At 44.5% G+C, this 18619-nt stretch overlaps 1 protein-coding gene across 7 annotated transcripts in view; it reads left to right on the top strand.

Annotated features, from left to right (window-relative positions):
- Positions 1 to 18619, top strand: part of ARHGEF1 (Rho guanine nucleotide exchange factor 1) — a 520185-nt gene that overhangs the window by 402397 nt on the left and 99169 nt on the right. For 4 of the 7 annotated variants that reach the window (XM_086933027.1, XM_086933029.1, XM_086933026.1 and 1 more), the window contains 2 exons: positions 1103 to 1285; positions 2579 to 2763. In XM_086933027.1, the coding sequence (XP_086789153.1) occupies positions 1103 to 1285; positions 2579 to 2763 (368 nt within the window). The remainder of the gene's footprint in view (positions 1 to 1102; positions 1286 to 2578; positions 2764 to 18619) is intronic. The other 3 variants (XM_086933031.1, XM_086933030.1, XM_086933032.1) reach the window with 1 other exon arrangement.

The raw sequence follows: 18619 nt of genomic DNA on the forward strand, positions 1-18619 counted from the left end.
GGTTGGTGATGTGGTTGGGTTTTGGTCTTCTGTTGGTCAAGTGTTTATGTTGTGCTTTAGACAAGTATTCTCTTGTCCAGCTCTCCTGTAATGGGTTCTGGTTGTGTACATTGTTAGTATAAGACACATGAAAAAGGTCTTGGTTTGATACGGTTGTTAACTTGGCGTACTTAGTTACTTAATTTCTTACACTGATGTTTTCCTTGGTATCTTGCTGGAAAATGAGTCCCGTCAGTCTTCAACCCGTAGTTGTATGAGCTTTTGGCTTTAAACTGTTGCCTATGCAGTGCTGACATTTGGTTTGGTCTGTTTTTCTAAAATGTCTATTTTTGGCCTTCAGTCTCTTCACAGTTTTGGTAGACTGGATTTTTTTGATGCACTGTTAGCAGATTATGGTTCTTCATTTTTCTGGTTGCCATTATATTTATATCTGTAAGTTGTGGTGTTCTTTGTAACATGGTTTTCCGAGTTATATGATTCTTGTTTCAAAGTTTCATTGGCTGATTCCTGGCTTTTGCCTTATGTTTGTGTGCTTCATTATTTACCAGTGAACTTCTTTAGGGTGACATTTGATGAAGTACATAGTCAATGTATTCCTTCTTCTGAGTTTACATTTGGTGCACAGATCAGTTATTTGTTGTGTTGACTTCTGTATGGATGTGATAATGTTAGAGCAATGGGTCTTCTTCTGGTGATTGTTGTGTGGTGCTCATGATTAAAGATAATGTTGATGTCCTTGTAAGACCCTAATATATTGTCAGAAAGGCATGTTCTAACCATTGGATGGCACGTCCCTTCTACAGCACACTGATGAATGAAAGGCTTGAGTGCTGTGGCAGCTCTAGGCAGAAGTTCATAAGGCTTTTGTCCTTGCATTACTGTGTGCCCAATGGTAGACCTTTAAAAACATCCTTCGTTACATCTTCTTTGAATAGTGATAACATTGAGTTTCCTTAGAGAGTAGTATACTCTTCCAAAAAATCCCTCTTCCCTTCCCTCCCCAAATCACTTCCTTTCCTCTTCTCACCCATTGCATGCTCTCTCCTCTGATCACTGGCTGTTCCCTTCTTTTGGTGACGGGTTCCTGCTCTGAACTTGGCAGACTGACTAGTAAGCTGGGGCGCTCCGAGAGCCTGCGTGTGCCCGAGCGGAAGCGGTCACAGCGGGGCTCGGCTAAGGGCAAGCAGCCCCGCTCCCGGAGTGATGTGGACTTGGAGGCTGCAGCCAGTGTGACGGTCCTGCACGAGAAGCAGCAGCAACCTGCCCTGAAGCACAGCAACCTGACGTAGGTGTTTCTGCAGAATGTCTGGGAAGAAGGAGGGCCTACCAAAGCATGGGATGCAGTTCTGATTTCTGTTGGTGCTGTATGCTGCAAATGTCTATACACCTTGGCAGAATGTAGTAGGAACATTGGTAATACTGTACATCACTTGTCTTCCTATGAAATGTTAAGCTGCTGTGCATTGACAGGTTTTTCTAAAGCACCTCTTTACTACTTTGACACCATGCTCTCCCAATTCTAACATCTTTACATCTGCATTGTCTTTGGTCTCCTCATTTCACTTGCCTGAATTCAACGATATTCTTCCTCTTTACTTTGTTCCTGTACTCACTGTTTCTTCATAGATCCTCCCTTATAACTTTACAAGCTACAACCCAATGGCATGCCCATCTGTACTTTTTTCAAATACATTGTCTTCTCTTTAGTAAATCTATATCCTCAGACGTCAGCATCCACTTTGGTTTGACCATTGCTCTGCTAGCTCGCTTGGGCCCTTTTTCTGTTCTAGGCCCACTGATTTTTTCACTTTAGTGAAATTAGGTTGAGAAAACTGATGTATACGACACATGATAATAAATGTACAAATATTCTTGCTTTTGATGTGTGAGGTAGGAGGTGTCTATTCCTAACGGTCACCATTATAGAGGGAACCATCAAGGTGTGTGTGACCCAGGACAACTTGTTAATGGTTGGATTACAACAGGGTAGATATAGTAATTTGTATGGATCACAGCAGCATGTCAGTGTAAGGTGGAGCACACTGGGTCGTCACTGTGATACTTCTGACCGTCAAGGTTATGCTAAGGTTTGGGTCCCACAGGATAAGGTGTTTGTTAATCGTGGGAGTAAAATATGTGTCAGACCAGGTGGTTACTGTAAGGTGCAGGTGAACTTAAAGCTACCCAGTGGGTGTGGGTGTTCCAAAGCATCTTATTAATGTGTTCACCACCATGGAAGATTATACTTTAATGCAGGTGCCAAAAGGAGGTCCTTGGAAAACGTGTATCCCATTGGGATTTGCTCCACTAGAAGGTCTTATTAATGTGCGAGTCCCAAAGGGGGACATTGTGGCATATGGACCACACCTGCAGGTCACAACAAGGTGTGAATCACAATAAGGTGTGGATCACACAAGAACAGGTCTTTTTTGTGGGTTTTTTTCTGACAGTTTCTTCTCTTGGTGAATCCAGGCTTTAATCAAGCTTGACAAATATTGGCTGCCATTTTGATAACTTTGTCCTTGATAAGACTTTTCATTAAATCTTCAACTTTGCATATTCTCCTTTTTCTTTGTAGCCCTGAGCCTGGAGGGAGTGTTGGAGGAGATCCCCAGCAGTCCTTTCTGTCTCCCCAGTCTGAGGAGACTGAGCCGCGTGTTTCGGAGTTGGAGAGTGACCCGCCAAACTGGCGCGAACTCGTCGACGCCGAGACCCTCCTCAGACTGAAGAAAAGTGAAGTGAAGCGGCAGGAAGTCATCAACGGTACGTAGTATCCCTCAGTATCTGTTCCACTTACATGTATTATTTCCCACCTGAGCTTCATTACATAAAATCCACAGCCCTCTTGTAGCAGTCCATGCTAGTTCCATGGCAGCAGTACGTAAAGCATAGTCATCTATAATATATACCAAGTTGTAAAAGCCATTATTACAGGCAAGCAACTTTCTCTTTTGCCTCATGAATCTGATGCAGATCCATACTCAATTTTTTTTTTTTTACTATACCTGCAATCCAGTGGTTGATTCCAACATATTTCACTCACTTTCCATCAGCAGTGTGTGTGTAGCCTTGTGACATGCATATATACATATCAAAATATGCAAAACTGTTGTAATTCTGTATTTATAAGAACAACACATTCGAAAGAGTGACTTCCCCATGATACTTTGAGCTTGAAACTGTAAGACTGCTATCCATAGATTTGGCTCTTTTCCTTTATTTAAGACTTGAGTGAAATTTTGAGTATTGGATCACTCTTGCAAGGGATGGATGTTCCCTGCTAATAAGCCATCTAAAGTAAAGCTGTATGACTATGTCCGTTCATTACTTTCTTGCCCTGATTGTTACTTCTTGAACTCATGCACCAATATCACATCGAGATAATGCAGATCAAATTCCAAGTTCTCCGATGCCTGACGTTTCGTCACATGCTTTAAATGTTCCACATCGCAGTCCTGGAATCTTCTGCAAATGAATGTTTGGCGCATGTGTTGCTTTTGATACCCATGCTCTTCATACTCCAGCCATCTAGTGTTGGTTTTGAATGTTTGCAAGTTGATTTCTTTCAAAGAAGTGTCTCGAGTCATGAGTTATAGAGACTCCTCCCTTAGCTGGCAATGCACACAGGCATCGACTCCATGTTAGATTGTTGTTTTCCAAACTTGGGTTTGGACATGTACTGAGGGGGCTCTGAGTTCAGCAACTCGCAGTACTTTCTGTGGGGCCTAATAGATCGTTTCAACTCCAGTAGTTGCGAAAGAAACTCAACTATTTGTAGTATGTGCGACATGCTCTACATACTCCTGGGGTCCAGTATTGGGTTTGGACGATTTACAACTTGTTTTCTTTGAAGAAGTCTTTAGAGTCACAAGATCCCTTGACTCCTCCTGTTTGAGGTAATGAACATGGTCATCGGTTCCACCTTTAGATTGTTTTTCTTCGCCATTGAGGTTGAGCTCGCTTTCGACATCCTCTCAAGGACTTATAGACCCAGAGAAGCTAACACTACTGGATCCTTCTTGTGTCCGTTGAATAAGAGTTCTTGGTGTCGGGGGTGCCACCTAAATACTCCGTTATGGGGCGTTAAGGGGAGTGTAAGTTAGTAGCCAATGAGCTACCTACCTTTTTAGTGCCTACACCCCCTAAATGACCACTTTCTGGTGGAGGGGTCATATACCTGACCCAGTGTATCTAATCTCACCAAAAACCAAGATGGTGGATTTCTCCTTTTTCTGTTCACTTCATGTAGCCCACCTTAGCGGTGTAAATAGCCTGATAGTGGACACGCCTACAGAATAGCTCATTTTCTTGCCTGTCCTGGTGCCAATTGGACCCTGGGTGGGTGATGGCTTTTCCCCTATCTGGCCTTTGAAGCCTCCCACCTTGATATTCTGATTACTAGGCATCCTGTTTGGAGGAGGGGACAACACCTACGGCAAGAGCAGACATTGTTTCTGCCCTCAACGGTGCAGGTTCAAACCTGCAGGGAGCCAGAAACTGGTCTGTGGTGGCAGGCTGGTCTACATCAGTCAGCCACCACACTAGAGGCTCGTGGGATTTTAGAGTGCACCACTAAAGTACCCTCTAGATGCAGGTCTTAATACATTCATACTGATGCCAGTAGTGAATTTAATAAGACAAGTTGTTTGAAACCAAACGCCATAGGTTTCTGTGAAGTCATCACGTAGCCAGGGAATTCGTAATGACGAGTACCCCTTTACATGTACTTAAGAGGGCTTCTCTTTTCACTTGTACCATCTAGTAATTGAAATAGGCAGCACAGGGCCCTATCTGCACATGCATATAGAACAACACATGTAATATAATACACCCTGCCTTAGGGTTGTAAGGCCTGCTGTATGGGTGACTTACATATATTTCATGCAGTGTCTGGGGACATGGCATATATGGGGTGCGCCATTTTCACTTTTGTCTGCACCATTTCACGCATCCTGCAATGGCAGTCTGCTTGTGTTTGGTGAGGGGTCCCTTAGGGTGGCACAATTCATGCTGCAGCCCTCAGGCACCCTCTTTAGTACCCATGCCCTAGGTACCAGGGGTATCATTTCTAGGGACTTACAGGGGTGCTAAAGGTATTGCCAGTTGTGGAACAATTGCACAATGACCTTGCTTTTGAGAAAGTTTACTGTTACGGGGGACATGGTTAGCAGGAACCCAGTGCACTTCAGTCAAAGTTGCATCAAATACCAAGCAAAAAATGGGGGTGACCATGTCAAAAAGGGGAACTTTCCTACAACCGTTCACTAGAATACCAGTTTTCAAAGCTTACATACAACATTTGAAAAGCTTAATACCTCCAAGATCACCAACTGCTCCACTTTGGAACCTCAACTTGGTGCTAACTAGGCTCATTGGTCCCCCTTTAGAATCCTTACATTCCTGTCCACTGTATTACCTTTCATGGAAGGTAGCCTTTCACATGGCCATCATCTTGCTGAGAATTATTAGTGAAATACAAGCACTCACTTTACAAGAGCCGTTCTTTCAGGTGCATCAGAACAAAGTTTTTGCCTGAAGTTCTCTTTTTCATAGCAATCAGACCTTTGAACTGCCAGTTTTCTTTCCCAATCCAGCTTCGTTAGCGGAAAGAGCGCTTCACACTTTATAGGTTGAGAGAATTATTATACTACATTGACAGAAGTAAATCTTTCAGAAAAACTCAACAATTGTTTGTAGCTTTTTCCAAACAGAGGCAGGCACACACTATATCCGAAGCGGGTATTGCTATGTAGTTAAATGCATTCAAATGTGTTATGCTAAAGCCAATAGGACCTTACCGGTCCCCCAATGGGCACATTCTACCAGGAAGAAGAGTGATTCTTTTGCTTTCTTAGGTGACATTTTCAAAGCTGACATTTGTAAAGCAGCTACTTGTTCCATGCCACTCATATTTACCAAACACTACTGTGTGAATGTCATTGCACGCCAATAGGCCCATGTAGGAGAAGCCGTACTGAGAACCTTATTTCAAACATCTGCAACTATCAGTGACTTGCCACCGCATGGGGATGTAGGAAGCTGGCTCTTTATATACTGGACCAAAAAGAGGTACACTGTGTAAAGAGTCCTGGCAAACCCCAAAGGATTTAGAGGCACAAATGACAACCCAAAAACTCTCTATTGTGGTAATTTGTGCGTGCAGTTAGGCCTATCAGCGGGTAGTTCTAAGCATTTATTACACAAGCAAAGGCAGTAACTGAGACACACACTCGATAAAGAAATCTGACACCAATTTATACAAATTGCTCATACTTTTATATGAATTTAAATACCAGGTTCATCGTAACCGGGGAAGTACTTTTTTAAAATATGAACTTTTGCAGTTTTCAAAAATGGACAGTGCAATTACTGGGTTGAGTATGTTATCCTATGGAGGAAAAACATGTACTATGTAGGAAACTGGCTCTATATATATTAGACCAAAGTACGGTATAGTGTATACAGGGTCCAGTGGATCCCCAGAGGTATAGCAGAGGTTAAAGTAGATAATACCTGTGAAAAAGTGCCATCTTTCTGCATGGTTGCCCCCACTTTTTGCTGAATTGCTGATGTACTTTGAGTGTGCCCTGGGCTCCTGCTCATCAGGTACCCAGGACCTATGTTCTTTCTCTAAACCTGCATTGAAGCCTAAAACCCAATTGGCATCTCTGGCCACAGGTCAGCCCCTGGTAAGTGGTACCACAGGTACCCAGGGCACTGTGACCTGCAATGAAGATCAGCAAAGACTACAATAATACGACTATTGTTTGTGTTACTGTTTCATAAGTATTGCATTTCTCTACCTGCTACCAACTAGTATTGCCTCTCATTTGCTTCCTGTTCATGCCCCCTCCCACTGGATGGTGGCATAGTTAGGCGTGTACCCACCCCAGGGAAGGGACCCATTGGTCCCTGCCTTTTACCTACCTGTACCTTCCTCAGACAAGAAGAAACTACAAGAAGAATTTAGAAGGACTGAACTGCCGTCCAGCAGCTAACAAGAGAAGAAGCCCACTGACTTGGCGCCAGCCCTACCGGCCTGTCTCCACCTCAAACCTGCTCCTTCAAAATCCTGGTGTGTCCTGCAGCCAGCAACTTCGGAAACCCCGGAGGACCTGCCTGCCTTCATTCACAAAGACTTTCCTTCCGTGAACACCGGATTTGTTCATCTGCAACCTCTGGCCTTGGCCGGAAACCACAAATCCGCACCACTCTGCACCCGCCGTCCACGGCCTGAGCTCGATTGGGCAAACACCACGAGGAGGTCACCCCAGCGACCCCTGACCTGCCTCAAGCCAACACCTGCTGTCTTAATCCAGAAGGCCCCCTAACCTCGTCCAGGAGCTGGTATGAAGATCCGACCCCAAAAGGCACCCCTGCACCCGACGCATCACAGCCTTGTGTGCCCAAACCGATGTTGCCTAACCAACCCCTACCTTCCCAACTTACCTCTCAAAGTGGTGGTCGCACCCAGAAGACCTACGTCCCCAAACCTGCACTGTCATTACAAACCAGAGGTTCTCTATTGAAAACAACAGGGCGTCTGACGTCGAAACAGCACACTGCCGCACTAGTGTTGCTGAGTGTGCACCTTTGGTGCTACTTTGTTCCCCCATTTGCCCTGAGCTAAAGTCCTAGAGCTTTGCTCCCACAACCAAGTGGCCTGCTATTCCGCAGCCACCAAAGGGATGCCCCCTATTCCCCCATTGGATAACATTGAGTCTCAGCACTCTGCACCGGCCGCCTTCGTGCCGCTGAGGGTGTAACAAGAGTGCATTACTGACCCTGAGCCCAACCCCAGAATACCAACTCCCACAACCAAATACTTACCTCATAACCTATAGCAATATTTTCCACCATAGGATAACATTGACTGTTTTTCTGTGAAAAGTTTCTTAGTGTGGAGTTTGAGAAACTAAGGAAGTTCTTTAAAATTGCACACTCTAACAAACAATATATTTCCCCTGTTTGCAGGAAATGCCCAGAGTAGTATCTAAGTATACTACTCTTGTGTAAGCTTGGTAATCTCAAAAGTTACTCACCTGCTATTATACTAAAAAGCCTGTTCAAGACTATGTACTGCATTTACCAAGTATTGCATTTCTCTGCATCCATACTGTAAATCAAACCAAAGTGCATATAAAATAATTATTAAAAAGGTGTTTCAATTGCATTACTACTGTAAAGTACTTATTGCTTACCTGTGCCAGACTTGCTTGGTTCTAGAAATAAAATAACTAAAATATTTTTTTATACAAAAACAATTGGTCTGAAGTTCAGTCTTTGAGTGTTCTAATTCATTTGCTGACTGAGTGAGTACAACAAATGCTTAACACTGTCCTCTGATAAAGCCTTACTGCTCAACCACACTACCACAAAGAGAGAGTAAGGTTCTATCTAACTTTACCCCTGCCTGCCTTTGGGGTTCCACTGGACTCTGTGCACACTATACCTCACTTTGGTATAGTATATGCAGGGCCAGCTTCCTACAGCACCCTAAACATTAAATGCTCTCATCTATTACATTGACAGGCCTAAGTCTTTGAACAGGTCAAACCAGCTCTTTGTGGCCTTCACAAAGCATTACGAGGGTCAGCCAGTATCTAGAGCAGGTATTGCTTGATGGACAATTTAATGCATTCAGACCTGCTATAACAAAGCCAAAAATCCTCCTTTCATCCAGGGCACACTACCTGTAAAAAAACGAACACTATTGCCTTCGAAGAGAACGTTGCCCTAACTGACATCTGTAAAGCAGCCACCTGGTCAACTCCACACATGGTCACCAAACACTACTGTGTGGATGTCCTTACTCGGGAACAGGTATGGCTGGCCAGACTGTCCTAAGGGCTCTATTTCAGACTTCTGCATCATTCACACACTACCCACCACTTGTAAAATGGTACTGCTTTGCAGTCTATGCAGAGCATGTGTATCTACAGCAACACATGCTATGAATGGAAATATTACTTACCCTGTAAGCATCCCGTTTGTTGAGTTCACTGCTGTAGATTCTCATGCCCCCACCCTTTTTCCTGGAAGTGTGTGACTGGTTACAGACCTCTTTTCTTTACTACTTAGCTACTTTCGCGTACATCTGTGTAGCACACTCTTTCTACTCCATGATACTCCTCCCCTCTGTGCGAAAAACAATCTAACATGGAGTTGGTGAGCACAGCTAAGGGAGGAGTTACAGTATACCTTGTGACCCAAAAGACTTCTTTGAAGAAAAACTACTTCAAAACTTCAGAACACAACACTAGGTGGCAGCAGTATGCAGTGTATCTACAGCCCTACATGCTGTGAACAGATATTGGGTAAGTAAGATTTTCCTCTTTTGGTTATTCCTTTGGCGTTTTTTTTCTTGCTAGATGCCCTGCCTGACCAATCTCCCAGAGAATTTGTTTGAGCTATATCAAGTGTGGAAAATGAAAGCTTTAGTTCTTCTGCAAGACCTTGGGAAGGCTTATCCAATCATTTCCAGGCAGTGTAAAAGTAATCCGCCTTTAGAGTTTCAGACCATTGCAAGAAATGTTGTGGAGCTTTCATCCTCGGGTCCTTCTGTGAAGGATCTTGCCGCTGCAAGACAAAGAATCCTGTCAAGAAGTCAAAGGTTTGCCCATCACTGAGATCATCTGCGATGCACTGATGGGTCAACATAGAAGACTACAAGGACACCGTTTTCTGTGCCAGAGACGGCATTATTAGTTGTGAGTACTCATAAGATCTTTGGCACTGGCTCAAAGGAAAATGCACCACTTCAGTCTATGGAATCATCTATTCTGCAGACTTTTTCTGTGCCTAGGAAGAATTTTCCTGCTTCTGTCAATAAATAGATTAATTTGTTCGCCGTCGAAACTAAATCTGGAAATAAATGCTTCACTTGGATTAGGAGGTCATTTTTCAGATTTCAGCTCCTCCGTTGACTGTTGATGAATCCATATTGAGTTTTCTAATGCTCTGTTGACGATGACATTTACAACTTTGTCATCATGTAATTGTGGACACTGTCCCATTCATTCTTGATGAGATCCCAGTTGTTCGCGGATCCATTGCCACTTAATAGACTGTGATAATGAAATGGTCAGCTGTTGCCATTTTCCAGTTTCTTCTATAGTACTTTTTTGTTATCTGCTATACTTCTCTTTCCCTGAATAGACTTTTACAATATTTATCTTCAGGGTTGGAAAGAAGAGTAAGGCATTCTCCGGAACAGAGACCTCCTTCAATTTTTGAACCATTGTTCTCTGAAGAAAAGAAAAAACAAGGAGGTTCACAAGAACATTTTGTACGATCAAGGGCAACTCTCACTCGTAGAGACTTAAAAATTGAATATGTGACAATAAATTCAGATGAGGAGTATGAAGCGGTCTAGAGACTTTCAGTCGTCACAACTTTGATGACAGCTCCTTGATAACCTTGCAATGGTGACAAACATTAAATATGTTGCTTCTTTAAAAGCCATGATTTAAGATGTATAGTAGGCTTCCTAATCCTTCTGTTTCAGGATCGTTTGTGCTTTCATTAGTTTAGATTTTCGGTTCCCAACCACCACAACTTTTTCCAATGGTACCCAGAAATTGATCACTTTCTGATTGTGAAATACTGATGCCTGCAGAGAAGCCTCTGTCTGCTTACTGTGCTTCAGCCACCACCACCTCCTGGCTCTGATCCTGACTCAAACAGCCAATTCCCAGAAAATGCTACTAATGAATGAATATGCTGTCCATGGGTACCCGAGTGAGCCAGAGTGGGATGTATGTCATCCCAGATGACCTAAGTTGTAGACCAGAGAAGAAAGATTGTCCTACCGATGATATTAGAAGATTTCACACACTAAATAAAAGAATGTCACATTATTGTATCCTTCCAGTTAAAACATCCAAAACATTGTGTTTACTTTTTGATTTTAAACAAAATCCAAGAAGATTCATAGAGCAATATCTATTCTAGTTACCATTTGGGAGAAAGGTGTTCTTACTATGAAGCATCCAGCTACCATCTCTTTCAGCAGCTGTAAAGTAGATCAAAAGTACAAGGCATCTGAAGTTTCACCTGCCTGTTTCCTAAATCAGGTCAAATTGGCCTCCATGATCTCATCTGCTGCCTCGGAGATCAAGGAGCTCCACTACTCCTTGCATGGCAACTCCTGACAGGGAGTGTAAAAAGCGGAATTCTATGGGCATGAGAATCAATGTATTGGATTCAAACATCATTTTGGTTGCAAAGGTTTCTGCAATACTTTAAAGCTACGATTGTTGGTTATTGCATGAGATTACCATCTTCATCGATAAGTGGTCTTATGGGGATAAACTCCAGGTCTATATCAGTTTGAAAGAAGGTGAGATGGCATCTGCTTTGATGCAACTATGGATCCCACCACAGTAGGATTTAAGCAGATAGATATTGTTGCAGTGATGGATCAATATGGCTGGCAAAGGAGCACGTCCCTCAGTCTGGAAGTCCAGACCCGTGTCATTGACATGCCTTTGATGGGTCTAATATTTTTGGGAAAATAATGTGTTGATGCCAGAGAGTTATTTGCGGGAGATATTGACACCCTAATATCGCTAGGGGTCATTTACAACAGGTGGTTTTCAGGGTACCAAAGAGGCGACCTTACAAGATATCAGTATAATAGTTGTTGTCTATAAGGAAATTCTGGCTTGGGCAAGATTTCCGCCAGACAGATCCCAGTTAATCAAATCAAAGGCGCAAAGGTAGTCTGTCGTCAAGCCAAGATGCCAACAATAAAGCCTGACTTAAACAGGGTCCTGTCTCACCGATCCATGCCTGTAGGATAAATAATTCAACATTCCATCAAGCACAGCAGGATATTACTATAGACAAATAGATTTTGACATTATTAAGAGTCACACTTTGGAGTTTATCCAAATACCAAGATCACCCACTAAATAGAAGGTTCACAAAAATCTCAAATAATCTCAAAGAAGAAGTAGAAGTATTGTTCAACAGAGAAGCTATACAATATTTACCTCAGCACCAAAGCCTGAAGGGATTTCACCCCAGATTTTCTCTTTTTTGAAGTCCTATGTTGAATTTAGAAACATTAAACTAATAGTAATAAAGCGAAACTTCAGAATGGCCATGTTACAGGAGATTCGTCCATTCATCTAGAAGGTGATCTCCTATCATTGTTAGACCTAGAAGATTCATATTTCAGCATACTCACTCATCCAAATCACAGAAGGTTCCTGCTGTCAGTATGGCTGGAGTTCATTACCAATTTAAAGCGCTCTCTTTTGGCCTGAAATCAGTACCAAAATAGTTTACTCAAATGCAAGACCCCGGTGGTAAACTAGCTAAGACACTTAACTCTGTCAGTTTATCTCTGTATATATAACTGTCTAATCAATGCTCCTTCCCTTTCACAAGCCATAGAAGTGGTTCAAATGGCAATATCTCTTCTTTGAAAGCCAGAACTCGCTCTAAATATGAAAAATCTACTTGTGTTAGCAAAGTCTGCAGTTTTTCTGCAGACAAGAACCAAAACCAGTACCAGGAAGGTTTTTCCAACAACAGAAAGAGCTATAAAGCTTCAAGAAGTAGAATGGCATTTCCAAAATTGAGACCCGGTTACTGGCAGGCAGTTGAAGGTGCTTCTGGAATGCATGTCATTCTTTATCCTTTTAGTTCCCCAGTGTTGTATAATATGTCACTTACAAGAAAAGCTTACACTGTTTATGTATGAGAAATAATTACTTTGGTGGCTAAAAAAAGAGAAAACCTACTGAAGGTTCAGTCATTGGTTCAGACCAGAAGTTCATTCTGGTACATATGCCTCTCTGATTGGATGCGGAACACACATGAATGATCTGTTTGTGAATGGAAAAAGACCTTTGTTGGAATCAAAAAGTCTCAAACTGGTCTTTTGGAACTCAGCGGTAAGACTTTCCTGCAAAACCTTTCTTTTTCGAGTGAAGGATCACTGTTGTTGATCTGGGCAGACAACACTACAGCAGTATACTACATCCTCAAGCAGGGTGCCACAAAACACCTGTCTTGCGAATCGCTGAGTTCTGGGCCATAGTGCACAGTGTAACTTTCTGCAAAACATGTCCCAGGGCTTCGAAATGTTTATGTGGATGTTCTGAGTCGTCAAATCGAGGAGTCTCACAAATGACAACTGGACAATAGATAGCTGAATCTTATCTTCAGTCAGTGGGGAACACCAGCTTGGGGCATGTTTGAGATTCGTGATAATCCCAAGTTTCACGTTTACGAAAGCAGATAGGGCTGCTGAAGTTCAAAGGGAGAAGTGTTCACACTCATCAGGGCAGCTGAAGTCCATCTATGCCATAACTCTGATTTGACTGGTTCCAAAGATTCTTTGCAAATTTAAGAACCGCACTCAGTTTTTCCGAATCAGAATACTTAAGACTTTAAACAGGTGAGTCTTCAACATGTGACACTAGAAGAGTTATGCTGCTAAAGAAACAGATTACTTACCTATCACAATCATTTTACAACTTGAACTTCCTGTAGATTAACAAGGTGAAGCAGAGCTGAAGCCGGCTGTCTGCGTCCGGTGGCTGAGCTCGCCCCTGCCCGCCGTTTCTGACATTATGCCCTCACGGCGCCCGATTGAAGAACCGGCTCGCCTGTTCCTGTATTAACAGCTGACTGCCTGCCTCTTACTAATGGTGAGCGCAGCTAACGCCAGATTCTAGCAAGCGGTGAGCGCTTCGCCATATTCTTCAGTTTATCTGGGTGGACTCAACCACTTGTAATTCACTACTTGTAGACACCCTGGGTCGGAGGTTGCTTGTGTGAAGGTCCTCTAAACTGCTTTTCTACTCATAGTGAGTCTGCTGGAATTTCATAATTGAATTTATCCTAAATTACCATATTCTTAGCGTGTGAAAGGGTACTGGTCCTCACCCTCATATTAAATGAGAGGACTGCTCCCTTGATTCCACTGAAACAGAAAGGGGACTAAACCAGAACCTTCCCACAACAATAGAAAGAGGACTAAGCCAGACTCAACCTACAACAACAGAAAGGGGACTAAGCCAGAAGCCACCTACAACAACAGAAAGAGGACTAAGACAGAAGCCCCTATAACAACGGAAAGAGGACTAAGCCAGAAGCCCATACAACAACAGAAAGAGGACTATGCCAGAAGCCCCTACTAAAATAGAAAAAGGTTTTTTTCAGTGGCCATCTGAACATGGGCTTTTATTCTACAGCCTTTTCAACTTCCAACTGCTCTGAATACCCACTTGCACTATTCTTAGCTAGTGAAAGTGGACCGACCACACCTGCCCTTGCACTCTGCTTCTCGCTACCATCTAAGGCAGGCCATCTTGTCACAGTAGCACCTTTCCGTAGGCAAACCTTGATTATAGGGCAGACCTGCAGATTCATCTCGCCACACAAACCGATCACTGGGGCTGCAACATCTTCACTCTCCCCAGCATGGCTGAGCCACGCTTGACCTCCACGGGAGCCAATTACTACACCGTTATCTACCCTCCAAATGTGCCTCCAAAACCTTTTAACACTCCATCCAGAATAGTCATCCGGTTCCACTGATATCTGACCATCGGCTCTGCGTATCCCAGGGCACTGTCATCAACGACCTCATCTTCCATTACAGGAAAACGTCTCACTGGCGTAATGCCTTCTCGAGCTTCCTCAAAGTGCAAGAAACAAGGAACATCCCTCACGGAAAAAAACTCACAATTACTCCGTCTGCAAATCTTCGTGCAGACCTCACCATCACCTTATACAATACCTGCACTATCCTGATTTAAGGGCCTCACAAAAACCTCATCAAATTTGCGGACCTCTTCACCCTTCTTAAAAAACATGTTCACAACCCTTCTCAGTTCACGCTCCCACCACTCCTCCTCGTGCCCACTCCAGCAAGTATACCTGGCCCCTCACCAACCACTCCTGCCAGTGACCTAGTCATTGGGCGACCTGGTCCTGTCACCCACGCATGCCATCCACTGCGCACCCTTACCACAGAACCTAGACCTCCTAGGGATCCCAGCTCCATCGACTCCTAAACTCCCCCTAGGACCCACCTCACATGTCAACCCAGCCCCGTCATCATGATTCCAGGATATGCCACCAGAAGCTTCCCTAAACCCTTAACCTCCTGCTACCGGCCTACTGTAACACCCACTAGGGTTCACAACACTGATATGGAAATGCCTTATTTGACCCTGAACTCTGGTCTCGCTAGCCCCTCCCATAGGGAGGCGGATCGACCTAGCCCCCCCTCACTCCATCCCAAGAGCTCGCCTCCTACCAGCCCCCAGACCGCTAAAACCCACCTCTAGGCTACCTGCACATACCATCAGAACAGCTCCCTGGCAATGGGACCCCGGGCTACCACAACATACCTTTTTTAGAGAGATTGATATTCTCCACCTCAGATCCTCCGTGTTAACGTTGAGCATCCACAAATCGAGTCTGGACCTTAAGCACCTCCTTCACATCACTGAAGTCTCCTTCTCTAATTAATGGCTCTGACAGAATGCGACCCACATCCCCCTCACAATGCCCCTCCTCCACCCTCCACCACTATCCCTGAGACACTTGTGCCCTCGTAAGCAATCCTGCCACCTCTCGGAGGAGGAAATTCTTGCCCTCCTCCACTCCTACAAACCTACCCCTGGCACGTCTAATCCCTTAGAATTCACAGAGGAAGAGGTGGCTGACCTCCTCAGTAGCTACAACTCGGCCCTGACATCCCCATGCCCTTTAGACCTGAGGGGAGAACACTCTATCTGCACGGTTGCAACCAACCCTAACAGATCTGCAACCTTCCGCATCAGAGGGGGGGTCAAAAGCAACTTAGCTAAAGTTCCCACCTCCGCTTCTACCTTCGACACCCCCTCCTACCCCTCCCTAGCCGGCCTCCTTATAAACTGCCGGTCAGCTGAAAGTATGCATCTGATATCGCCGACCTCATCCGGAGTCATAAATCGGACCTCGCGATCTTGACTGAATCGTGGCTCAAGGATTCCTCATCGCCCTACCTTGACCTCTTAGTCCCCCCGACTAAAATATCATAAGGATGGACCGGCCCTCCAAGAAAAAAGGGTATGGCATTGCTTGTATCTACCGCTCCAACCTCCTTGTTACGGAACTGCCGGTAGACCCCACGGACTCCTGCGAATACCTCGCACTCGCCATCTCCAACAATACCTCACAGCTGTGCAAACTTCATTTTTTTACCACCCCCCAGACAAGAACGACACCTTCACGGACCTCCTCATGAAAATCATCACACACAAGGTGTCCCCAAACTCTAATATTTTCCTTGGTGATTTTAACTTGCATTGGAACGATCCTAAGGACCCTCGGGTCAATGCCATCAGAGACTTCTTGGCCGACCAAGCCCTTACCCAAGCCTGCTCCCTCCCTACTCATTCGAAAGGTGCCACCCTAAACTGGATCATTGCCAAGGATTCAGAGGTCAAACTCTCCATTGATCCTTGTGATTGGTCTGATCGCCACACCATCCCCTTCCTCCTGCCCAGCACCCATAAATCATGGACACCTCAACCTGTGATTCCCAAACGATGGGTTAGGGAACACCAAGAACCTCAACCACAAGAAACTGGCAGCGCCTTGTGAGTTTGTGTGCAACAGCAGCTAAACCTACACATCAAAAACTTTCACCCGCTAGATGACTTACAATCTGGCTTCAGACCTGGGCATAGCACGGAAACCCCCTCCTCCACATTGTGGATGACGCCCTCCAAGTCCTAGACCTAGGCAAAACCGGTCTACTAATCCTTCTAGACCTCTCCTCCGCCTTTGATACGGTGAACCATGAAATTCTCCTAGAACGCCTCAAACTCAGGATGGGATTGAATGGCACCGTCCTTGAATGATTTAGATCCTTCCTCCAAATCCGCTCACAGAGAATCCTCATTAACGGTGCTCTATCCGCCCCCTCTCTGGTTTCTGTTGAAGTCTCCCAAGGATCAACCCTCTCCCCCACCCTCTTCAAACTTTACCTTGAACCTCTCACTGAGGTGCTTCGTGCCGCCAACATCTCCTACCTTATGTACGCCGACGATCCTCAGGTCTACATAAAAATCTCTTCCCTGAGGACATTCTCTCCCTAAACGAGGCCCTAAAACTGACAGTCCATTGGCTCACTGCCAACCAGCTGAAACTCATTACAAATAAAACCGAATTTCTTCTGCTCTCCCCTCCCAAACCCAATCCAGACATCCAGGAATGGATCAAGACCATCACGGCACTAAACTGCCCTCCTACCATTGTTGACTCTGCGAAATCCCTTGGTATAACCCTTGACGGCAACCTGAATATGCAAGGTCATATAAACTCTATGGCCAAAATGGCTAGATTCCACCTGAGCTACCTAAGAAACCTAAAACCCTTCCTCGATGGCTCCGACCTTAAAACGGCAACCCAGGCCCTAGTCATTTCCAGACTTGAATATGGATGCTCTACTCTTGCAGGGCTTCCCAAGAACTCTCTGGCCCCATTGAAAGCCTGCCTCAACACCACCGCTAGAATCCTAACGGGCTCAAGAAAATTTGACCACATCTCTCCCCACCTCAAAGCTCTGAACTGGCTTCCCCTAGAGGCCAGAATACAATTTAAATTAGCCTGCATTACTCACAAAGCTCTATACTCTTAATTCCCCTACATTTCTCGCACAAAAACTCCTGATATCCGGAGGAGCCAGAAACTCCTGATCTGCCAAAGACCTGCTGCTGCAACCAGCACGCTTCCGGAAGAAAAAAACCTACATCTCTGGGGCCGCACCAAGAATCTGGAACTCTCTTCCTCCCTCCATCAGAAGACTTCCGTCCTTGGCACCATTTAAGAAGGAGACCAAAACCTTCCTCATGGGAAAATACCTCCTCTAACGAATACGTTTCAATCACCTCATCTACTTGTTCCAACCTCCTCCTCGGCATTATCCACGACCTCCACGGATGACACATTTTTCTGCACTCCGGGGCATCCCTCAAGAGCTGAGACTGTGTGTAGATTATACCTACCTGTTTTAATTTGTATCTGCTTTAATTTTTTATCCCACATGTACCTTGCACCTTTGACGGCGTGCACCTACTGTATAATGCATCCCCCTTGTATTTTGTATCTTCCTTGCTTTAATTTTATCCCACACGTAGCTTGGATTTAAGACTGCATGCTCTTCCCTTACAATGTATGCTTTGCTCTCCCAATGTGATCCCTCCCATCCTAAGGATTTGTATCCCTCCCCATCAAGCCTGTAAAGCGCTCTGATACCCTCACGGGTCTGGTTTGCGCTCTATAAAACTATCAAATAAGTGACTCTCTCTCCCCCCTGCTGATGTAGGTGCTAGGCAAGTTGGATGTTCATAGAGAGAAATAACTTATGGTTGACGCCCATGAGAAAGACATTTTAGGTAGAATAATGCACAGCATTTGAACCTAGAGCAAAATCAAACTCAAAGCTATTGTTGCAAGTAAATAACCGGTTTCCTATCGGTGAATGTTGTCCATGCTACTTACCTTGAGCTCCTCCTTTAAGTAATAGTCACTCCTTAAGAAGAGGACTCGCTCTTCCCTCCTTACATTTCTCGCTTGTAGTTCAGCAATGACCTAGCTCTGGGTC

Source organism: Lissotriton vulgaris, chromosome 7, assembly GCF_964263255.1.
Source record: "Lissotriton vulgaris chromosome 7, aLisVul1.2, whole genome shotgun sequence".
Taxonomy (NCBI): Eukaryota; Metazoa; Chordata; class Amphibia; order Caudata; family Salamandridae; genus Lissotriton; species Lissotriton vulgaris.